Source organism: Vulpes lagopus, chromosome 1, assembly GCF_018345385.1.
Source record: "Vulpes lagopus strain Blue_001 chromosome 1, ASM1834538v1, whole genome shotgun sequence".
Taxonomy (NCBI): domain Eukaryota; kingdom Metazoa; phylum Chordata; class Mammalia; order Carnivora; family Canidae; genus Vulpes; species Vulpes lagopus.
The window spans coordinates 71,005,218-71,030,750 of NC_054824.1; the positions used below are offsets into that span (position 1 = coordinate 71,005,218).

A 25,533-nucleotide genomic window follows, 5' to 3' on the forward strand; every position below is an offset into this window, starting at 1 on the left:
AATTACTTTTTCCTTTTTTAAAGATTATTTATTTATTCATAAGAGACACAGGGAGAGAGGCAGACATAGGCAGAGGGAGAGGCAGGCTCCTCACAGGGAGCCCGATGCAGGACTCAGTCCCCAGACCCAGGATCATACTCTGAGCCAAAAGCAGACATTCAACCGCTGAACCACCCAGGTGTTCCATCAATTCCTTTTTCATTCATATATTCATATAGGACACAATTCATTACTTACTAACCAATGAGATTTTGTTTAAAAATATATGTGTTGTGTGTGTGTGTGTGTGTGTGTGTGTGTGTGTGTGTGTGTGATTTCCCTTACAGAAGGCCTGGGATTCTGATCAAATGGTTTATAGTTCTACATCCATCCTGCCCACTCCATGGCAAACTCTAGGTTTAGAGGTTGATGGGCATGGACCTGAAGAAAAGCAAACTGAACTATTAATTTTCACAAGACTTGAACAAATTTGTGTATCTCCAACATTAGTAACATGTATTAAGAATTCACTCAACTATGATTCTTCCCTTCAAACACCATCCCTCCTTCATATGAAAATAGTAAGAAGAGAGATATTTCTCTTAAAATGTACCTTTAAAAATATTTATTTCAAAAACCGTTTATCTCAATACACTCTGAGTGCTAGAACAGAAGAGAGATCATGCATTTGTTTGGAATTTTCTTGGGACAAATTGTTGCTACTCAAAAAGACGCTGTATATCCCCAAAAATAACACGAGAGGACATTCCCTCAGACATTTTGCAGTTGTCCCATTCCTCTTTCTGCCTCTTCCTCTCTGGAAGGGGTTGAAATCATACTTAGTGAAGCTGACCTACTCTCCACACAGGGACAGCTTTCTTGGAGAACATACCACTAGAAGCCTGAGCACATGTGCTGACACTTCTTATGGAAGTAATAGAGGCTTAGCTTCTTGGGGGGCACCTGTATCACAACTCCTTAAATGAGTTACAGAGGTATTTGGAGAAGAATCAGGACAATTTTCAGTGTAATCTAAACCTGAGCAGATGGTCACAGATGTGCCAGTGCCCCGAAGGCTAAAATAAGGACAGAGGGTCCCATAGAAGGTAAGTCCAGTAAAGGAACAAATGTGGGACCCATCAGCCATGTTGTAAAATGACACATCTCCATCTTCCCAGTCCAAGAAAACTCCTATCCTTTGAGGATGCTGCTTCAGTGACAGAGACTCTGGGGAGGTAGGAAACTTGACTTCTCCTTTCTCATATGCTACCACCCAGATATTCTTCTCTGGACCTTCTACAAACCAGCCCTCTCTTCTTACTGTATTTGAGCAAACACCCACAGCCCATTTATTTACAGGTCCAGCTACTGTCCCCATATTGACTTGTACCTCCCAGTAATGTCTTCCTGTGTTAAAGCAATTCTGGCCCAGAACACTGAAGACAGCTTCACATTCCTCTTGCCCTTGGTATACTGAGGCATCACAGTTCTGAGGAACATTTTCCATTAAAGAAACTTGTTTTCTATTCTCAGATAGGATGAGATTGGGATGAGCGCTGTCTGGATCCAGAGTAATAGCAGCTGCAGGTGTAGGGGGGAATACAGGTCATATCACAGTGGCCTTAGGAAAGATGCAAATACAGGGAAAGGAGAATGAAAGAAAATAGGAGGGAGAGCCACAAAGGAGGAGGTAAAACAATTTATGTTCTGTCTTGTGTCCATCCACATATCTCCTATGGTAACATGCACTAGAAACTGATAATCAACTAATAATTAATTATGGAAAGACTCTAAGATTTTTCCACTTACACTGGGATACAACAAGCTCTTCTTCGTCTCAGGTTGGTGTAACAGACTTCCTTCTGACTGAACTGCCCTTGCAGTTCACAATGTTATTCACAGGAATAAATCCATATATATCACTTAAGTCTCAGATTAAAGTCAGTTCCTCAGGGAAATTCCTTCAATCCACCATTTTTTTCTCATGGAAATCTCTTATTCCTTCATAACCTTCATCACAATTTGTACATGTACTTTCCCACGAAGTGAGAAATCAGATCTGCTTTATTTATTTGGCCTTAATTAAATAGTTCTATAGATTAATGCTGAATGAATGAATGACACCAGAAAAGTAAGAAATCTATTCGCATTTCAGCATGAGATTGAGACTGAACTGAAAGCCATGAAATGAATACCCAACCAGGTTTTATTGGGAGTTTATATAAATGTAAGATTTTCTCATTTGTATAGAAGAGATTATGTGGGACAAAATAATAAGGTCACTCACCTACTTTGAATTGTTCCTTTCTCCAGTCTAAAAAGAAAAAAAATCATATGGGAAACTATATCAAAAACATGTCTTCTCAACTAGTTGGATGCTTTACTCTTATTCCCTTATTTTTTTGGACTCCTACCTACCTTCAAAATAAAATTTCCAGAATATAGCACATCTCTGAAAATTGCCCTGGATATGCCTCATGAAATTCTGAGGTGTCTGAAGTCCTAAGACAACATCAATTACTCACCAGCATATAATTTTGCTTTTCTCCAGTCTGAAATTTAAAAAAAAGGAATTAGATTCTCCCATTAATAGTACCTTCACTCTAGGGTATTAAACTGCTGCAACCCTCTAAAATATGAAGATGTATGATAGTGCTATATTTTGTGTTCATCACCTCAATGACAATTCTGGGGTATTTGTCTTCTTTAATCTCCTATTCTATTTCTCACATTTTCCACATTGCACTAACATACTTGTGATAAAATATGAGGTTCTGATTCATTTGGGAGAGGAGAAGATAAACTTTGTGAGAGTGTACTGTAAAGCCTAAAATTTCATGTGCTGATGTCTTTAAGCCTCAAATGGCTCTAAATGCCTGTAAGCTCTCCTGCTTTCACCAGATATGTCTCCACTCAGCAGGAAAAACTTCACACTCAACTAATTTTCCATCAGTCAAGCCAGCTGAACCCGCCCTGGTCCTCAAACTAATGAGTTTCACTTCCCTGTCAGCCTGGAAAATTACTCAAACAAGCCAGTCACACATTTCCACAGAAACCAGTAGCACCTCATCTTGTTGTTACTAAAAAGCTTATCTCCCTCAGCCCCTGCTGCTTCACTCTGTTTCCAAGTGCAACATGTGGTTCCACATGACTTGTAGTGTCCTCCTCCCCCAGAGTGTGAGTATAGGTGATTACTAAACTGCTGTCAAGCTCATATGTCCAGTGTTGAGTGTCCTGTATATAACCACCTTATCTTACTTAGAGTAGGGAATTCTTCCCTCACTAGCAAGGTGAACGGGACATGATCAGGACAGAGGGACAGATGAGATGATTGGTCCAACTATAACATTGATATAACTCACCTTGCTGATACAATTGCTTCCTTTTGACTGAAAAGGAATAATAACCTGTGAGATGCAAAATACACAGCATGCAGTAGGGACTCTATTTCATTTACTAGAACAAAGAAAAATGGAAAACTTACCAAGCTCTGTTTCAAGCAGTTCTAAAAAGGAAAGAAAGTAACAAAACATTTTATAGATAACAAGTCCAAGGTTTATTTTCTAGACCGTGTTACTTACACCCAGATCCTGAATGCTACTTCCATATACCTAGATCAAGAAATTCACCCTGAGAATACTATAACCATTTTTTCTAACTCCATGTTTATACCAGTGAGTTTTCTCTTTCCATTGGACTATATTATAATATTTTTCTCATAAAGGTCTTTGGCTTCATGTCTTGTTGGAAGTCTTGGGGCTCTAGGTAAGTCCAATCATGTTTCTATTTTCCAAAAGATTCCATCCATATGCACAGCTAACAAACTCATAAATTCATAGATCCCACCAACTCTGATTCACAGTTTTACCTTTGGCTTTGCTTTCTTCCTTTTTTTCCTTCTGGACTTCCCATACTCTTCTCTTCTCCTGTTGTTGTTTCCAGGCCAAAAACATAACAGCAACCACAAAACCCCCAAGTATGAGGAAAGTCCCAACAAATGCTATCTTCCAAGGAGAGGTCCTAGGGAAGAAGGATTCTGATACAGAGGCCCCCAAAACCTGATTAAAAACATATACAAAATAATCCTGTCCCATCCCAGCTCCTAAATATTCCCTCCTTACTCTTATTCTGTCCCTCAAATGAACAACACTGACCTGGAATAGAAATGGTTTCCACCTGTCCTTGTCCAAAGAAAGGATTCTTCATGGAGCAGGATACTTCTGTCTTTGAACTGTCTCTCACAATGAGGGATGCCTCTATTTGAAACAACCCATCATCATCTTGGGTCTCATCCTCAGAGAGAGATGGTATCTTCTCTCCCCTTGCATCTGTCCATTGTACCTCAGGCTGAGGAAACCATCCCTTGCCTCTGCATGTCAGCCTTATTCCTTTATCTTCTGGACCCACCATGAAAACATGAGGACCAGAACCCAGACCTGGAGAGGAGAAAGTCATTCATCTGAAACCTGGACACTTTTGGTCCAGAGTCCCTAATCTTACACAGTAACATCAGTGTGGGGATATGGACAAAGCATCATCATTCTTGGTGGGAAGAGAGTTTCTTTTCTTCTCTCATGAGATAAATGTGTAACTGTAGCTGGATATCAAGAAATTTGAAGCTGGAGGGGGAGGGGCAAGATGGCGGAGGAGCAGGGTCTCCAGGTCACCTGTCCTCAGCAAATTACCTAGAAAACCATCCAATCATCCTGAAAACCTACGAATTCGGCCTGAGATTTAAAGAGAGACCAGCTGGAGCGCTCCAGTGAGAAGAGTTCGCGCTTCTATCGAGGTAGGAAGACGGGGAAAAAGAAATAAAGGAACAAAAGGCCTCCAAGGGGGAGGGGCCCCGCGAGGAGCCGGGCTGAGGCCGGGGCGAGTGTCCCCAGGACAGGAGAGCCCCGTCCCGGAGGAGCAGGAGCTGCACCGACCTTCCCCGCGGAAAGGGGCTCCCCGGGAATTGGAGCAGGATCCCCAGGAAGGCGGGGACGCCCTCGGGCTCCCTGGGACAGTAACAGAGGAACTGCGCCCCGGAGAGTGTGCCGAGCTCCCTAAGGGCTGCAGCGCTCGGCGGGACCCGGAGCAGCTCGGAGGGGCTCGGGCGGCGGCTCCGCGGAGGGGGCTGCGCGGCTCCGGGAACAGCTCAGCGGCGGCGGCTCGGGCGGAGGAAGAAGCTCCGCGCGGAGGGGGCTGCGCGGCTCCGGGAACAGCTCGGAGGGGCTCGGGCGGCGGCTCCGCGGAGGGGGCTGCGCGGCTCCGGGAACAGCTCAGCGGCGGCGGCTCGCGCAGAGGAAGAAGCTCCGCGCGGAGGGGGCTGCGCGGCTCCGGGAACAGCTCGGAGAGGCTCGGGCGGCGGCTCCGCGGAGGGGGCTGCGGGGCGGGAGCGCGAATCCAACAGCGCAGGCCCCGGAGCACAGGGCGCCGGGACACAGCCCAGGATCCGGCCTCCCCCGGGACAGGCAGAGGCCGGGAGGGCCCAGGACAGCAAGGACGCTCCTGCCTGGAACTGAGCAGATCAGCGGCCCCGCCCCGGAGCCCCCAGGCCCTGCAGAAGGAGAGCCCCGGAGCTACTGTGGGGGCTGACTCCAGGGTCCCAGAGCTGCCCCCGCCACTGTGGCTTCCTCCCGGGGCCTCACGGGGTGAACAACCCCCACCGAGCCCTGCACCAGGCAGGGGCAGAGCAGCTCCCCCAAGTGCCAACACCTGAGAATCAGCACAGCAGGCCCCTCCCCCAGAAGACCAGCGAGACGGACCAGTTCCAAGGGAAGTCAAGGGACTTAAACTACACAGAATCGGAAGATACTCCCCCGTGGTTTTTTTTGTTTTTTGTTTTTTTGTTTTTGTTTTTTTTTTTGTTTGTTTGTTTTGTTTTGTGCTTTTTTTTTTCTCTCTTTCTTCTTGATTTCTGATTGCTTCCCCCACCCCCCCTTTTTTCTTTTTTCTCCTTTCTTTCTTTTTCTTTCTTTTTCTTCTCTTTTTCCCCTATTTTTTTCTTCTTTCTCTTTTTTCTTTTTCTCTTTTCTTTCCTTCTCTCTCTTTTTCTCCTTTTCCCAATACAACTTGTTTTTGGCCACTCTGCACTGAGCAAAATGACTAGAAGGAAAACCCCTCAAAAAAAAGAATCAGAAACAGCCCACTCTCCCACAGAGTTACAAAATATGGATTACAATTCAATGTCAGAAAGCCAATTCAGAAGCACTATTTTACAGCTACTGGTGGCTCTAGAAAAAACCATAAAGGACTCAAGAGACTTCATGACTGCAGAATTTAGATCTAATCAGGCAGAAATTAAAAATCAATTAAATGAGATGCAATCCAAGCTAGAAGTCCTAACGACGAGGCTTGACGAGGTGGAAGAACGAGTGAGTGACATAGAAGACAAGTTGATGGCAAAGAGGGAAACTGAGGAAAAAAGAGACAGGCAATTAAAAGACCATGAGGATAGATTAAGGGAAATAAATGATAGCCTGAGGAAGAAAAACCTACGTTTAATTGGGGTTCCCGAGGGCGCGGAAAGGGACAGAGGGCCAGAATATGTATTTGAACAAATCCTAGCTGAAAACTTTCCGAATCTGGGAAGGGAAACAGGCATTCAGATCCAGGAAATAGAGAGATCCCCCCCTAAAATCAACAAAAACCAAAAAAAAAAAAACAAAAAAAAAAAACAAAAAAAAAAACAAAAAAAAAAAACAAAAACCGTTCAACACCTCGACATTTAATAGTGAAGCTTGCAAATTCCAAAGATAAGGAGAAGATCCTTAAAGCAGCAAGAGAAAAAAAGTCCCTGACTTTTATGGGGAGGAATATTAGGGTAACAGCAGACCTCTCCACAGAGACCTGGCAGGCCAGAAAGGGCTGGCAGGATATATTCAGGGTCCTAAATGAAAAGAACATGCAACCAAGAATACTTTACCCCGCAAGGCTCTCATTCAAAATGGAAGGAGAGATAAAGAGCTTCCAAGACAGGCAGGAACTGAAAGAATATGTAACCTCCAAACCAGCTCTGCAAGAAATTTTAAGGGGGACTCTTAAAATTCCCCTTTAAGAAGAAGTTCAGTGGAACAATCCACAGAAACAAGGACTGAATAGATATGATGACACTAAACTCATATCTATCAATAGTAACTCTGAATGTGAACGGGCTTAATGACCCCATCAAAAGGCGCAGGGTTTCAGACTGGATAAAAAAGCAGGACCCATCTATTTGCTGTCTACAAGAGACTCATTTTAGACAGAAGGACACCTACAACCTGAAAATAAAAGGTTGGAGAACCATTTACCATTCAAATGGTCCTCAAAAGAAAGCAGGGGTTGCCATCCTTATATCAGATAAATTAAAATTTACCCCGAAGACTATAGTGAGAGATGAAGAGGGACACTATCTCATACTCAAAGGATCTATCCAACAAGAGGACTTAACACTCCTCAATATATATGCCCCGAATGTGGGAGCTGCCAAATATTTAAACCAATTAATAACCAAACTCAAGAAATACCTTGATAATAATACACTTATACTTGGTGACTTCAATCTAGCTCTTTCTACCCTGGATAGGTCTTCTAAGCACAACATCTCCAAAGAAACGAGAGCTTTAAATGATACACTGGACCAGATGGATTTCACAGATATCTACAGAACTTTACATCCAAACTCAACTGAATACACATTCTTCTCAAGTGCACATGGAACTTTCTCCAGAATAGACCACATACTGGGTCACAAATCGGGTCTGAACCGATACCAAAAGATCGGGATAGTCCCCTGTATATTCTCAGACCATAATGCCTTGAAATTAGAACTTAATCACAACAAGAAATATGGAAGGACCACAAACACGTGGAGGTTAAGGACCATCCTGCTAAAAGATGAAAAGGTCAACCAGGAAATTAAGGAAGAATTAAAAAGATTCATGGAAACTAATGAAAATGAAGATACAACCGTTCAAAATCTTTGGGATGCAGCAAAAGCAGTCCTGAGGGGGAAATACATCGCAATACAAGCATACATTCAAAAACTGGAAAGATCTCAAATTCAAAAGCTCACCTTACACATAAAGGAACTAGAGAAAAAGCAACAAATAGACCCCACCCCCAGCAGAAGAAGAGAGTTAATTAAAATTCGAGCAGAACTCAATGATATCGAGACCAAAAGAACTGTGGAACAGATCAACAGAACCAGGAGTTGGTTCTTTGAAAGAATTAATAAGATAGATAAACCATTAGCCAACCTTATTAAAAAGAAGAGAGAGAAGACTCAAATTAATAAAATCATGAATGAGAAAGGGGACATCACTACCAACACCAAGGAAATACAAACGATTTTAAAAACATATTATGAACAGCTGTACGCCAATAAATTAGGAAATCTAGAAGAAATGGACGCATTCCTGGAAAGCCACAAACTACCAAAACTGGAGCAGGAAGAAATAGAAAACCTGAACAGGCCAATAACCAGGGAGGAAATTGAAGCAGTCATCAAAAACCTCCCAAGACACAAGAGTCCAGGGCCAGATGGCTTCCCAGGGGAATTCTATCAAACGTTTAAAGAAGAAATCATACCTATTCTACTAAAGCTGTTTGGAAAGATAGAAAGAGATGGAGTACTTCCAAATTCGTTCTATGAGGCCAGCATCACCTTAATTCCGAAACCAGACAAAGACCCCACCAAAAAGGAGAATTACAGACCAATATCCCTGATGAACATGGATGCAAAAATTCTCAACAAGATACTAGCCAATAGGATCCAACAACACATTAAGAAAATTATTCACCATGACCAAGTAGGATTTATCCCTGGGACACAAGGCTGGTTCAACACTCGTAAAACCATCAATGTGATTCATCATATCAGCAAGAGAAAAACCAAGAACCATATGATACTCTCATTAGATGCAGAGAAAGCATTTGACAAAATACAGCATCCATTCCTGATCAAAACCCTTCAGAGTGTTGGGATAGAGGGAACTTTCCTCGACATCTTAAAAGCCATCTACGAAAAGCCCACAGCAAATATCATTCTCAATGGGGAAGCACTGGGAGCCTTTCCCCTAAGATCAGGAACAAGACAGGGATGTCCACTCTCACCACTGCTGTTCAACATAGTTCTGGAAGTCCTCGCCTCAGCAATCAGACAACAAAAAGACATTAAAGGCATTCAAATTGGCAAAGAAGAAGTCAAACTCTCCCTCTTCGCCGATGACATGATACTCTACATAGAAAACCCAAAAGCCTCCACCCCCAGATTGCTAGAACTCATACAGCAATTTGGTAGCGTGGCAGGATACAAAATCAATGCCCAGAAATCAATGGCATTTCTATACACTAACAATGAGACTGAAGAAAGAGAAATTAAGGAGTCAATCCCATTTACAATTGCACCCAAAAGCATAAGATACCTAGGAATAAACCTAACCAAAGAGGTAAAAGATCTATACCCTAAAAACTATAGAACACTTCTGAAAGAAATTGAGGAAGACACAAAGAGATGGAAAAATATTCCATGCTCATGGATTGGCAGAATTAATATTGTAAAAATGTCAATGTTACCCAGGGCAATTTATACGTTTAATGCAATCCCTATCAAAATACCATGGACTTTCTTCAGAGAGTTAGAACAAATTATTTTAAGATTTGTGTGGAATCAGAAAAGACCCCGAATAGCCAGGGGAATTTTAAAAAAGAAAACCTTAGCTGGGGGCATCACAATGCCAGATTTCAGGTTGTATTACAAAGCTGTGGTCATCAAGACAGTGTGGTACTGGCACAAAAACAGACACATAGATCAATGGAACAGAATAGAGAACCCAGAAGTGGACCCTGAAATGTATGGCCATCTAATATTCGATAAAGGAGGAAAGACTATCCATTGGAAGAAAGACAGTCTCTTCAATAAATGGTGCTGGGAAAATTGGACATCCACATGCAGAAGAATGAAACTGGACCACTCTCTTTCACCATACACAAAGATAAACTCAAAATGGATGAGAGATCTAAATGTGAGACAAGATTCCATCAAAATCCTAGAGGAGAACACAGGCAACACCCTTTTTGAACTTGGCCACAGTAACTTCTTGCAAGATACATCCACGAAGGCAAAAGAAACAAAAGCAAAAATGAACTATTGGGACTTCATCAAGATAAGAAGCTTTTGCACAGCAAAGGATACAGTCAACAAAACTAAAAGACAACCTACAGAATGGGAGAAGATATTTGTAAATGACATATCAGATAAAGGGCTAGTTTCCAAAATCTATAAAGAACTTATTAAACTCAACACCAAAGAAACAAACAATCCAATCATGAAATGGGCAAAAGACATGAAGAGAAACCTCACAGAGGAAGACATGGACATGGCCAACATGCACATGAGAAAATGCTCTGCATCACTTGCCATCAGGGAAATACAAATCAAAACCACAATGAGATACCACCTCACACCAGTGAGAATGGGGAAAATTAACAAGGCAGGAAACAACAAATGTTGGAGAGGATGCGGAGAAAAGGGAACCCTCTTACACTGTTGGTGGGAATGTGAACTGGTGCAGCCACTCTGGAAAACTGTGTGGAGGTTCCTCAAAGAGTTAAAAATAGACCTGCCCTACGACCCAGCAATTGCACTGTTGGGGATTTACCCCAAAGATTCAGATGCAATGAAACGTCGGGACACCTGCACCCCGATGTTTCTATCAGCAATGGCCACAATAGCCAAACTGTGGAAGGAGCCTCGGTGTCCATCGAAAGATGAATGGATAAAGAAGATGTGGTTTATGTATACAATGGGATATTACTCAGCAATTAGAAACGACAAATACCCACCATTTGCTTCAACGTGGATGGAACTGGAGGGTATTATGCTGAGTGAAATAAGTCAATCGGAGAAGGACAAACAGTGTATGTTCTCATTCATTTGGGGAATATGAATAATAGTGAAAGGGAATATAAAGGAAGGGAAAAGAAATGTTGGGAAATATCAGGAAGGGAGACAGAACATAAAGACTCCTAACTCGGGGAAACGAACTAGGGGTGGTGGAAGGGGAGGAGGGCGGGTGTTGGAGGGGAATGGGTGACGGGCACTGAGGTGGACACTTGACGGGATGAGCACTGGGTGTTTTTCTGTATGTTGGTAAATTAAACACCAATAAAAGTTAATAAAAAAAAAAAAAAAAAGAAATTTGAAGCTGATGCTAGGATTCCATAGTGATGCTTATCACACCTGCTCTACCCATGCACACCTGCAATTGGTCATAAAAGGAAAAGGGCGGAGTAAATTTTACCAATGTTATGTTCTTTCAGGAAAACACCAATATACCTATATCTATCCTATATCTATCTATCTATTCCACTTATTGAAGCCTTAAGGAAGACTACTTTTCTGTGATTCAGTTGAGTCTTGTAATCACTACCTTAAACATCTCATTTTGTAATGTTTTCCAAGTTTACTTTGTTCCTCTGAGTAGAGAACATCTAAAAGATGAAGGTGGCCAGGTGCAGTTATTCCATAGAGGGATATATATATATATATTTTAACTTTTCCACTCTCATTTATTTCTTTTCATATTTCTTCTCTTCAACTTTGCACAGTCTACTAGTGGGTATACTAGTGGATCCATGTCACCAGCACCTATATTAAAACATTATATTACTAGAATGCTAGAAGACTCCAATTTCTCCTTGAGAATAATGACTATCCTGGCATTTAAGGCTATATATTATTTTGTCTTTTTTAAACTTAATATCTCATGACATGGATCCTATTAGACCTGGCTCAGTCCTACTCTGATCACTCAGATGTAGAAAATATCTTAGAACCCTCAGAGATTTTTTTTTTGGCTAAAAATTATAATGAAATTAATAATTTAAACTATCAGATCCCAACCTGCCTGGGAGGGATACACTTCTAAAAAACAGAAAACAATCTAAAAGACAGTCTTCAGAATTGCTTAAGGGAGTTACCAAATCTCTTGAACAAAGAAAATTAATAGAAGTGAGTGAAACTTGTCATGAGAAAAACAGACTCTTAACTATACAGAACATATTAATGGTTACCAGAAGGGAAGGGTGGGGGGATGGGTGAAATTGGAAGAGAAAATAGGAAGAAAGACATCAAAGGGGAAAAAAAGAAACTGGTCATGAGCAAAATGCAGCAGTCAAAGCTTAGGAAGCAAATATTATTAGACAAAATAGACCTTGCGTCTCGTGGAAGAATATAACCATTGAATCTCCAAGTTGAAATAAGCAAAAACTATACCTATGTTGAAAAAGAGGAACAGAAAGGCATGCTCATTCCTGAGCATAGAAGCAGCTGTACTAGGCAAAGTTTAACTGAACAGAAGGTAAGTCTAGATATACAATCAACCAACTGTTTCTAAACTTTGGACTTTAAATCCATTGGTCAATGAACAGTTATGGGAAAGGTACTGAAAAAATAGCATGACTTCTATGAAGCCATGTTTGGAACTGTGAAAGCTTTGACTTCCTACTTAAAAGATACTAGAGTGAGATCACAGTAACGGCTCAGGAGAGTTTGTTACTCTTTCCTTCAAGACCTACTAGATTTAGATTCTTCTTATCATAATGAAGATGGATAAAATAAGCCTATAGATATCTTGTCAGATAAAATCAAATCAGAGGTATTAATTTAAGATAGGCCTAACATATGCAAAAATGAAGAAAAACATTGCAAATAAAAAGTTTGGGCAGAGAATAAGTTTTAAAAATGGAAACACTATTATACTGTCAAAGAAATAAACAGATAAATTATAAACACATAGATAATTTATAATTTTCCCTGATATCTATGAGTATATGGAAAATATGCATTTGTAAATCAGTACAGATTTTCTACATCATTTGCTAATAGCATAGAAGTGAGTGAAAATAATTAGGAACAAATATTTTGAGCATTCTATAAAGTTTAATACCAAAATAATACTTACATAGATTAAAGATCTAAATGTAAAAATCAATGCAATAAAAGTGAGATAGAAATGAACTAAAACTACATACACTTAACCACATAGAAAAGTCTCACAAATATAATGGTAAAAAACGCCAGACATAAAAAAGCCCACATATGTGAATTCAAAAACAGACAAAAACTAATCTATGAAATTAGAAATCAAAATACTGATTACCCTTGAGGAAATCATATTGAAAAGGAAAAAAAATGGATTTTCCTAGATTCTAACTAAACTCTCTTTCTTGATTTGGGTGCTGGTTTCTCAGGTGTGTTCACTTTGTGAATATTCATTATGTGTTACATTTAAAATCAGTAGTAGATTCTCTGCATATGTTATATTTCAGTATATTTGCTGAAAAGATATTAGAAGAAAGGAAGATGAGATATTTTTGTTATGTTGGTATACAGGTGTACATCTAAGAGCACTAAAAAACTAAAAAGACATAAAAGGTAATGTTGATAGTTAAGACTGTGTAATACTTCTAAACTTCTACAATTGAAAGATATTACATGACTTCACTTATATGTAGGATCTAAAAACAAGTGAAGAAATAAACAAAACACACAAAAACTGAATTCATAAATACAGAGAACAAACTGGCAGTTGCCAGAAGGGAAGGGATGGGAGAAACTGGTAAAAAAGATTAAGAGGAACAAACTTCCATTGGAAAGAAGAAGATGGCAGATGAGTAGGAGGACCCTAGGCTCACCTTGTCCCATGAATACAACTAGATAATTATTAAATCATCCTAAATACCCCAGAAATTGACCTGAAGGATGACAGAACAAACTCCATCATTAAAGGGAGATGAGAGCCACATTGAACTATGTAAGGGTTTGGGACAAGGAAACCATGGCTTTGATTGACACACTGGACCAGATGGACTTAATAGATATAATCAGAACATTTCATCCTAAAATAGCAAAATACATGTTCTTATCAATTGCATATGGAACATTTTCCAGAATAGATCACATATTAGGTCACAAATCAGGCTTCAACACATACAAAAAGATTGAAGTCATGCCGTGCAACTTCTCTGAGCACAATGCTATGAAATGAAGTCAACCACAAGAAAAAAATCCGGAAAGACCACAAATCAAAGGAAAAAAAAGCAAAATGGTCACGAGCAAAATGCAGCAGTCAAAGCTTAAACAACATGCTAATAAGCAATGGATGGGTCAACCAGGAAATCAAAAAATAAATAAAAAATACATGGAAACAAATTAAAATGAAAACACAATGGTTCAAAACCTTTGGAATGCAGCAAAAGCAGTCCTAACATGGAAGTATATAGCAATACAAGCCTACCCTAACAAGCAAGAAAAATCTCAAATAACCAACCTAACCATATATGATAAGGAGCTAAGGGGAAAAAAATGGAGCCCAAAGACAGTAAAGGGAAGGCAATAATAAAGAATACAGCAGGGGAACCTGGTTGGCTCAGTGGTGTAAGCATCTGACTCTTGACTTCAGCTCAGGTTATGATCTCAGGGTCAAGATCAAGCCCCTCATTGGGCTCTGCACTTGGCATGGAGTCTCCTTTAGATCCTCTCTCTCTCTCTCTCTCTCTCTCTCTCTCTGTTTCTCCCCCACGTGCTCTCTCTCTCACTCTCAAAAAAAAAAAAAAAAGAATGGAGAAGAAAAAAAAGATATGGAAACTAAAAAAACAATAGAATGTATCAATGAAATCAGGTTCTGATTCCTTTAAGAAATTAAAACCGGTGAACCTGTAGCCAGACTTATCAAAAAGAGAAAGGACCCAAGTAAATAAAATCATAAATGAGAGAGGAGAAATAATAACCAACATCACAGAAATACAAATGATTATAAAATAACATTATGAAAAACGATTTGCCAATAAATTCCTAGAAACATATAAACTACCAAAACCGAAACAGGAAGAAATAGAACAGAACGTGAACAGACTGATAACCAGCGAAGAAATTGAATCAGTAATCAAGAACGTCCCAACAAACAAAAGTCTAGGTCCAGATGGCTTCATGGGTGAAATCTACCAAACATTTCAAGAAATGTTAATACCCATTCTTCTCAAAATATTTCAAAAATAGAATAGTAAGGAAAACTTCCAAATTCATTCAATGAGGTTAGCATTTCCCTGACACCAAAACCAGATAAAGACTCAACTGGAAGAGAACTACAGGTCAATATCCCTGATAAACATGGATGGGAAAATTCTCAGTAAAATACTAGCAAACCATAGCCAACAATACATTAAAGAAAATTGTTCACCACGATCAGGTGCTATTTATTCCTGAGTTGCAAGGGTGGTTCAATATTTGAAAATCAATCAACATGTTATGCCACATTAATAAAAGAAAGATAAAGAACCATATGATCATTTCAATAGATACAGAAAAGCATTTGACAAAGTACAACATCCATTCATGATCAATACCCTCAACAAAGTCAGTTTATTTTTTTCCATTTTTAAAATTGTTTTTAACTTTTTAAATTTAAATTTTAAGTAGTTAATTTAGAGTGCAGTAACAGTTTCTGGAGTAAAATTCAGTGATTCATTACTTACATACAACACCTAGTGCTCATCACAAGTAAGTGTCCTCCTTAATTTTCATCACCCATCTAATCTACCCCCCACCCACATTCCTCCATCAACCACCAGTTTATTCTGTATGGTTAAGAGTCTCTCATGATTTGATTCCCTTTCTCTCACTCTACATTTCCTTCTCCTGCCTGCTCATCTATTTTGTTTCTTAAATTCCACATATACATAAGATCATATGGTATTTATCTTTCTCTGACTTATTTCACTTAGTATAATACACTCTAGCTCCATCCACATTGCTGCAAATGGCAAGATCTCATCATTTTTGATGGCTAAGTAATATTCCATTGTATGTATATACCACATCTTCTTTATCTATTCATCAGTCAATGGACATTTGACTCTCTCCATAGTTTGGTTATTGTTGATGATGATGCTATAAATATTGGGGTGCATGTATTCCTTTGAATCTATATTTTTGTATCCTTTGGGTAAATACCTAGTAGTACAATTGCTGGATTGTAGGGTAGTTCTATTTTTAACTTTTTAAAGAATCTCAGCATTGTTCTCCCTCAGCTGCACCAGTTTGCATTCCCACCAACAGTGTAAGAGAATTCCCCTTTCTCCATATTCTCACCAAAACCTATTGTTCCTTGTGTTGTTAATTTTAGCCATTCTGAGAGGTGTGAGTTGGAATTTCATTGTGGTTTTGATTTGTATTTCCCTGATGATGAGTCATGCTGAGCATCTTTTTATGTGTCTGTTGCTGTCTGGATGCTTTCTTTGAAAAGGTATGTACTTATTTCTTCTGCCCATTTTTTTTTTTATCTGGGTTGTTTGTTTTTTGGGTGTTGAGTTTGATAAGTTCTTTGTAGATTTTGGATGCTAATCTTTTATCAGATATGTCATTTGCAAATATCTTCTCCCATTCCATAGACTGCTTTTTAGTTTCATTGATTGCTACCTTTGCTATGAGGAAGCTTTTTATCTTGATGAGGTCCCAATTAGTTCATTTTCCTTTGTTCCCCTTGTCTGTGGTAATGTGTCTAATAAGTTGTTCAGGCCAAGGTCAAAGAGTTTCTGCCTGTGTTCTCTAGAATTCTGATGGTGTCTTGTCTCACATTTAGAATTTTAATCCATTTTTAATTTAGTTTTGTGTATGGTGTGAGAATGTGGTCCAGTTTCATTCTTCTGCATGTTGCTGTCCAATTTTCCCAACACCGTTTGTTGGAGAGACTATCTTTTCTCCACTGGAAATTCTTTTCTGCTCTGTTGAAGGTTAGTTGACCATTTCTGGGTTTTCTTTTCTGTTCCATTGATCTACGAGTCTTTTTTTTTTTTTTTTTTTAATGCCAGCACCATACTGTCTTGATGACTACAGCTTTGTAATATAGCTTGAAATCTGGGATAGTGATGCCTCCAGTTTTGTTTTTCTTTTTTAGAATTGCTTTGGCTATTTGGGGTCTTTTGTGGTTCCATCCCAATTTTAGGATTGTTTGTTCTAGCTCTGTGAAAAATGTTGGTGGTGTTTTTATAGGGTTGCTTTAAATGTGTAGGTTGCTTTGGGCAGTATAGGCATTTTAATAATGTTTGTTCTTCCAATCCATGAACATGGAATGTTTTTCCATTTTTGTGTGTGTGTCCTCTTTAGTGTTCTGGAGTTTTCATAGTACAAAACTTTTGCTTCTTTAGTTAGATTTATTCCTAGGTTTCTTATTGTTTTTTGGTGCAAATCAAAAACAGTGGGATTGATTCCTTGATTTCTTCTTCTGTGGCTTCATTATTGTTGTATAAAAAAGTAATAGATTTCTGCACATTGATTTTATATCCTGCGACTTTCTTGAATTCATGTATGAGTTCTAGCAATATTTTGGTAGAGTCTTTCAGGTAGGTCTTTCATGATACATAGGGTATCATGTTGTCTGGAGATAGTGAAAGTTTGACCTTTTATTTGACAATTTGGATGCTCTTTTCCCCTTTTATTGTCTGATTGCTGAGAATTTCCAGTACTATGTTATATAGTAATGGTGATAGTGGACACCCTTGTTTTGTTCCTGCCTGTATGGGAAGTCTCTCAGTTTTTCCCCATTGAGAATGAAATTAGCTGTGGGTCTTACACATATGGACTTTATGATGGTAAGGTATGTTCCCTCTATTCCTACTTTGTTGAGGATTTTTACCAAGAAAGGATGCTGTATTTTGTCAAATGTTTTTTTTCTATATCTATTGAAAGATCATATGGTTGTTATCCTTTCTTTTATTAATATGGTATAGTACAGTATTGATTTGCAAATGTTGAACCACCCTTGCAGTCTAGGAATAAATCCCACTTGATCATGGTGAATACTTTCCAGGTACTGTTGAATTTGATTTGCTAGCATTTTACTGAGAATTTTTGTATCCATGTCCACCAGGGATATTCATCTGTAATTTTCCTTTGTAGTGGGTCTTTGGTTTTGGAATCAAGGTAATACTGGCTTCATAAAATGAGTTTGGAAGTTTTCCCTCCATTTTTATTTTTTGGGAACTGTTTCAGAAGAATTGGCACTAACCCCTCTTTAAATGTTTGGTAGAATTCCCCTGGGAAGCCATTTGACTTATTTTTATTGGGAGATTTTATTTTTTATTACTGACTCAATTTCTCTGTTGGTTATGGATCTGTTCAGACTTTTTATTTCTTCCTGTTTCAGTTTTAGTAGTTTGCAAGCTTCTAGGACTTTGTCCATTTTTTCCAGATTGCCCAGTTTGTTGGCATATAATTTTTCATAATATTTTATTTGTTTATATTCCTTTGGTGTTGGTCATGATCTATCCTTTTTCATAGGTGATTTTATCTATGTGGGTCATTTCTCTTTTCTTTTTGATAAGTCTGGGTAGGAGTTTATAAATTTTATTAATTCTTTTGAGGAAGCAGCTCTTAGTTTCATTTATCTGTTTTACTGGTTTTTGTTTGTGTCTATATAATTTATTTCTGCTCTAATCTTTATTATTTCTCTTCTTTAGCTGACTTTAGGCTTCATTTGCTCCTTTTCTAGCTCCTTTAGGCGTAAAGTTAGTTTGTGTATTTGAGATGCTTTTGCTTCTTGAGATAGGCTTATATTATAATATACTTCCCTCTTGGGACTACTTTTGCTGTATCCCAAAATAGCATTGGTTTTGGTTTTGGACTGTCATGCTTTCATTTGCATTTACTTGCATGTATTTTTTAAAAGATATGAATTTAGTGCCATTGTTTTACCTATAGAATTAGTGTTTCTAGTGATGTTGTCTGGTCCTTTCTATCTTTGTTGTTTTTGTTTTTGTTTTTTTCTCCAAAGAGCCCCTGTTAAAATTTCTTGCAAGGCTGGTTTACTGGTCACAAACTCCTTTAGTTTTTGTTTGTCTGGAAAACTCTTTATCTCTCCTTCTATTCTGAATGACAGCCTTCTAGATAAAGAATTCTTGGTGTCATATTTTTCCCATTTATCATATTGAATATTCCCTTCTACTCTTTTCTGGCCTGCCAAATCTCTGTGGAGAGATTAGCTGCTAATCTCATCTGCCTTACCTTTTAGAGTAAGCATCTGTTTTTCCTTGCTGCTTTCAGAATTCTTTATTTGTCTGTTTATTTTATGAATTTGACTATGGTGTTTATTGGCAATGGCCAGCTTTTGTTGAATTTAGTGGGTGTTCTCTGTGCTTCTTGGATTTTGATGTCTGTACCTTTCCCCAGATTAGGGCAGTTTTCAGCTATAATCTGTGGAAATAAACCTTCTGTCTCTTTATCTCCCTCTTCATCTTCTGGGACTCCTATAATACAAATATTATTATCTTTTACGAAGTCATTGTGTCCCCTATGTCTACCTTCATAATCCATTACCTTTCTTTCCCTCTTCTTTTTCGCTTCATTGTTTTCCTTAATTTCATCTTCTATATCACCTATTCGAACCTCTGCTCCACCCTTGTTTTTATGGCCTCCATTTTTGTTTGCATCTTGGTTATAATATTTTTAATTTCAGCTTGACATGATTTTAGTTCTTTTATCTCTGTAATAAGGGATTCTCTAGTGTCTTTATGTGTTTTTTTTTGAGGTACAAATTAGTGAAAGCAATTGTGTAATACAGGTGGGGAAATCATGTCAATGAAGGAAGCTTTGATAACAATGAGACATTTCTCAAAACCTAATAAAGAGATAGAGATCCTCAGGTGCTTCTTGATGTGTTGCATCTAAGTCTTTAATAGGGGTGTCTTGGTGGCTCAGTCAGTTAAGCATCTGACTCTTGATTTCAGTTCAGGTCATGATCTGAGATGGCACCCTGCATTGGGCTCTTCTCTCTGAATAAATAAATAAAATCTTTTTTTTGTAAGTCTAATAATATCTGTGACTTAATCTTTGGAGTCAACGGGAGAGATGTAACAAAACCTGGGACGATGAGCCTCCTAGGACCAACCAGAGAGGGCCGAAGACTGGAGCTAACTCCTGAATGCTTTGGGCTACATAGGACCTTTGCACAGTTATTACTCATGGGGAGAGGATCTGGAAGCTCCAGTAAGAACTAAGACAAAAATTCACCCTAGCCTGATTGGCTGAGGGCTCAAAGACTCAATTTTGTCTTTAAACAAGTTAATATAAACATTTTAAAGATGGATTTAGGACAGTGATTAAGGTCTGCTACATAAATACATAATATTATGATATTGATATATATTATATATCAAGATATTATATAATATATAATAATATGATATAATATGTTTATTATATTATAATACACAATTATTGATATCTTTATATAAATATATTAAAAAGAGAGATAATTGAAAGCACATAGAACAATTTGGTATTAATAGTTACTTTGGAGTAGAAAAAGGAATACTGAAGGGAAATGAAGGATTATCAATTTATATTTCATGTTTCTGAATTGTTTGAGTTCAAGCCAATGAGTTATAATTTTATTATAATTAAAAATGAAACAATACCAATGATGATAAACCTTAGAGTGGCCAAGTCAATGTCCTGTGGACTAATCTCAGTCCATTCCAGCTTTTCACACTAGCCATTCTCTTCAAGAACCTTTCTATTCCCCAAAAGCTACTCCTGCTTCACTTAGCCACTGTGCATTGGTTATTTTCTGGCCTCAATCCTCTGATGACAACTTTTGTTCTCTGCAATCCCAGTCCACTCTGTCACAACCACCACAGTCACTTCCTTCAAACAGTGCATTCAAGACTCTACCATTGACATTCCCAGCTGAACCTCTGTCCATCACAGCGGCCAACTGGGATTCCGGTCTCTGAGAGTAATGGTACATTTTGGTAATCATGGTGCCTTCCTTCAAAATGTGCAGGGAGAGACATACCAGGGAAATAAATGATCTATTATTATGGTAGATATTTATGGAAGTCATTGAATTTTAAACTACAGTACAATAAATGTATAAATAGATTAGGAGAATTTCAGGTTAAATCCCATGTCAAGGATGTTGACCAGCTCCAAGAATATCTGCCTTTTCATCTCTGTCCTATTCATCATTTTCCCCTGAAATCAAATGCAGAACACTTACATTCCTGTAGAGTGATCAGTATTCTCTGGTAATTACTCACCAATCACCTTCAGCTCCAAAGTGGCTACTTCAAAGTCACTGTCTTTTTTAAAAAAACACTTGTACATTCCATTGTCTGAGATCCGGAGACTGTAGATTCTCACAGCTACTCTTCCTTCAGTGATGTAATCTTTCACCAGCTCTGCTCTCCCCTTGAAATCTACCAGCTGCTCTCCAGCCTGCTCCATTCTATTCCTATACACATACACAGCCTCGGAGAACTGGGAGTGGAACCACCTCAGCTCCATGCTCTCCAAATTCAGGGCTGGGGACACACGACAGGGCAGCACCGTGTCAGTGCCCAGCATGGCCACAATTGGCTCGGAGGGGCCAATAACCAAGAATGAATCTGTGGAATAGAGCCACAGTGAAAAGAATATCAATGAACTGCCCAGGCATTTTGGAACACAGCAGCATTACTGGCCCAGTAAACCCCGTAGACATTCTGCCATTCATTCACCACTTCTCTGCAGCACACATTCAGGCTGAAGATGGCAGCGAACAAGACAAAAAGGATCTCCACCCAGTCAATAGGGTAACCTCTTGTTAGACAAATGATTTTTAAAATTGCAATGGTGATAAATTCTATGAAGGAGGAGGGAATAATGCTGGGAAATCATGAAACCAGAGTTTTTAATTAGGTCTTGGGCATCAGAAAATGCATTCTCCATGAAGCAGAGACCTGAGTGAATTAGAAGAAATTAGTGAAATAATTCCACCTGCTCCTTCTCTCTAAAGTAACCATATAATGACTTATTTGCCCTCGTGTGTGGGCAGATAAATCATTATACCAAAATAAAGGATTTAGAATTAACCTAGGCATATATGAGTAGTGCTGGAGTAATTTAATCCTTCTGTTTAAGAATAAGAGAATCTAATAATATAAAATCCTAAATATTCTTACCGGAGCCCCACATGGATACCTGGAGAAGTAGGATAGAGAAGAAATCTCTTAGCAGAGAGGAGTCCAGGGAATTCACCATCTTTCCCAGAGTAGACAACAGTATGACACAGAGTAAGGTCTGAAAATAGCTGGACTGAAGACAAAAATGGGATTCATAAAGTAAAAACAATCACAGTTCAGGCAGTTCACAGTGATTCTAGGAAATGGCTTCCAGAAGCTCTCAAACATCTGTTGTGTGTCTCTCCCAGGGAATATTACAGAAGTTTTAACAGTCACAAAAAAATACATTTTGTTTCCCTTTTTCAAGGAAACAGTCTTCATCTCAACAGCCATGTTCTACAGTGATAAATCTGTCCACAATTTCCCTGAACTCTTTTTCTAACTCAAGAACACTTTGTCCAGGGGATAAAGAGACAAAGAGACAGTGAGGAGGCAGTGAACAATCACAGAAACAGATGACTTTAGCACAAACATTAATTTGGCCTCAATGAATTCCACTCTCCCCACTTTCCTAGAATTCTAGAATGTGAGCATATATAACGTGGCCTCTTCTGTGCCAACCCCTAGGATCCTTGCCCAAATGCTCTCACTTCTCTCTCTCTTGCCCATCACCCATAAAATGCAACACTCACATCTTTTAAATTCTTCTTACAGAGATGAAGGCATCCTGAAACTTCCTAGACTTATGGCCACAGGCACCAGGGATAAATACTCTCTGCCATTCCTCCACTTACCTGTTCTTGGCTGCCCACAGGTGTCTCCCGTGAGACTTTCTCCAAAATGCCCACAGGATATCAGACTTTACAAAACATGGAGCCCAGGAGGAAGCCTGGGGTAGTTTTTTAAGGTAGTTCAAACAACTGAGAGAAAGACACCCCACGGCACGGGAATCTCCCAGCAGTACACGTCTCTTTGGCCACCCTGACACACTCAAAACTGAAAGTAAAATAAGTTAAAGAAAGCAAACTTTGACCTGTCATGTATAATAAGTCTATTTAATAATTACATACTTAACAAAGTATAGAGAGGATCAAAAGCAAGTGATTTCTTTCTTTCTGAGAAGTATATTGTCTAGATTAATAGCATAGATATAGAAGAGTTAAATATGAGTTAAAATGCTGGTGAGGCTATTTACAACTTAAGATTTTGAGTCAGTTATACAACCTCTCTGTGCCTCAGTTTCCTCATGTGAGAATGGGTTGAATAATAGTATCTACCTTAAGTTTTGGGTGAAGAGCATATGAATGTATTTAAAGCACTTAGAAGAGTATCAATAACTTATAAATTGTGTGTAGGCCATTAGCAATTTTTATTTTAATGTCTTCCTTACCACAATATATCTGCCATTCTGATGATGAATCTTCATTTCCCAGTTGGACCCCTTATTCCATTAGGCAATGAACTGAGAAGACATGGGCACATTCACACTCTCTGACTCTTCTCCCAGACGGAAATTTTCCCCACTGACATCTGGCTTTTATCCATCTCAACCAGGATAAAAGAAAAACAGTATAAAATTCCCCAAATGATTCTCTGAGACTTTCATCTTCCTTCGGTGCTGCAAATAATGGAAGGAGTAAGGATGAGATTACTGTCCCCTATCTACGTAAATTATTTTTGTTTCAAAGAGCCTTCAAGTTCTATGAATTCTAGAATAATTGTTTCTTGCTTAGAATGACCGAAAGAAATTCTGAGTTAGAGACTGAAAAAATTTTTAAAATTCTAATCTACATTTTTGAAATTCTGAATCTAAGATTGAATATCTATATATGGTTTATAAGAGACATAGCAAAACAAGAAGTAAACAAATACAAACCAGACATATTCTATACAATTGTAGATATGGTACTATTAACTTTAAAATAAAAGTAACATTCAGAGAGAAATAATTCAAAGAAACAGAATTGCCATTTCAAATAGATACATTTATTAACAACATGGACTTTCAAGTGGTGCTAATGACATACAGATGGATTGAATAACGCAAAATCAGTTGGGAACTCCTAAAGAAAGTTATAGTCATAGTCAGAAATGAACAGAATCATTATAGAACATATAAATGAAGTTATAGAAGTTTTAAATTATATAAACTATGCTATGCCAAATCTTTATGACTTTATGAGATCCAATAATTTCTCTTAATTTTTTATTAATATACTCCACTGCAGGCAATTAAGATGGATTAGTAGAAATGACTCAGTGTGATACTTACCTAACCCCTTCCTACACTGTGTTGGGAGTGCCAGATCTTTCCCAGGTGTTCTTTTATAAATAAATACCAAAATTATCTTCTTATTTCGAGGATTCTTTTTGCAACTTGCTTCTCAATTGCAACTATTGCAATCTCAATAGAGATTTGGATTCACATTTTCTAAACAGTCAGGGATTTGACATGCATATGAATGATACTTGAATTTAAATTCATGAAGTAAATCACTACCACAAGGAAAACCACATAATCTCCCTTGGGGGGGTCTACTCTATTGAGAAAGGCTACCAGAAAAAGGAAAACAGATATAGTCAGCATGTGGCTTCTCCATTCCTAGGTAACTAACTTTAATAGACAATATCTACCAAATCTATCCTTCCACCTTACTCCAACTCAAATAACAGTGGCCACCCAAAGTGGAATAAATGGAATTTGGGATGTAGCTCCAAAACCTTTTCCCTGCTCCAAGCCCCTGCATTCAAAACCTGCAACACTTACTCTTTAGATACGAAAAGTTTTGAGGCAGAAACTTCTAATTCTTTGCCTGTTCAGAAACTTCTTTCCTATGCCCCGACATTTAGATGTTCATTTTGTTGTTTAGATCATTCTTATTTCTACTAGGAAATGTAAAGACTACATTCAACGTGACAAATGTACGATGGAAGCTGATTCTTTTTTCTTTTGTACATAACAGGTATTTTGGACTGTAGAAGCTTTGAGGCTTTTGTTTGTAGTTCTAAAACTTTTAAAAAATTCACATATAAATGGCATTTTTTTCTTCCAATAATTGAACTCTTTATAAAGTGCCCTTTCTTCTGATTCTGCTCCTAATATGCTTCCCAGTTTAGAAAACCTACCTATTAGATGAATGTTGAAGTTCTGGATCTGATGTGCTTATTTAAACTTATGTTTCTTAGATATTATCTCTTTGATTTAAAATATCATATTCTTGAAGAATCCAGTAACTCCATTTTTCTAGCCCCAAAAATATATATTTTTAAAGTTTTAATTTAAATCCCACTTAGTTAACATGTAATGTGAGTTTCAGGTGTATGATTTAGTGATTCAACACTTTCATGCAACACTCAGTGCTCTACCCCAATATTTTGACTTTAGACGTGTCTACTCTAATATCTGACTGTGCTAGTTGGTTTCTATTTTAAGTCAGTTATCCACTCCCAAGAATGCAAATTATTTCTTTAGTCCTGCATTTTCTACAAATGAATCCTTCTTATTGTGTTTCACATTTGTATTTTAAAAAATCTTCATATACATATTAGTCTTTACTTTTTCATGAGAGAAATCTAAATTTTTGACATAAGTAAAAACAACAGAAACATCATATCACTCAGAAAAAAATGTCATATCACACCATA

The 25,533-nt window shown here is 38.3% G+C and overlaps 1 protein-coding gene across 2 annotated transcripts; it reads right to left on the minus strand.

The window, feature by feature from the left end:
• Positions 1-97: 97 nt before the first annotated feature.
• On the minus strand, positions 98-22,868 carry LOC121474085 (butyrophilin subfamily 1 member A1-like). Of its 2 annotated transcripts, XM_041726892.1 has the most exons (10): positions 22,683-22,868; positions 21,949-22,081; positions 21,046-21,393; positions 4,134-4,415; positions 3,848-4,015; positions 3,464-3,484; positions 3,342-3,368; positions 2,505-2,531; positions 2,267-2,293; positions 98-1,560 (listed from the first exon to the last, which is right to left on the minus strand). In XM_041726892.1, the coding sequence occupies exons 2-10, from the start codon at positions 22,025-22,027 to the stop codon at positions 905-907; spliced, it is 1,635 nt and encodes a 544-aa protein (XP_041582826.1). In that variant the 5' UTR covers positions 22,028-22,081; positions 22,683-22,868; the 3' UTR covers positions 98-904. The 2 variants fall into 2 exon arrangements, with proteins under 2 accessions (XP_041582826.1, XP_041582834.1); XM_041726900.1 differs by lacking the exon at positions 21,949-22,081.
• Between the last annotated feature and the right edge of the window lie 2,665 nt (positions 22,869-25,533).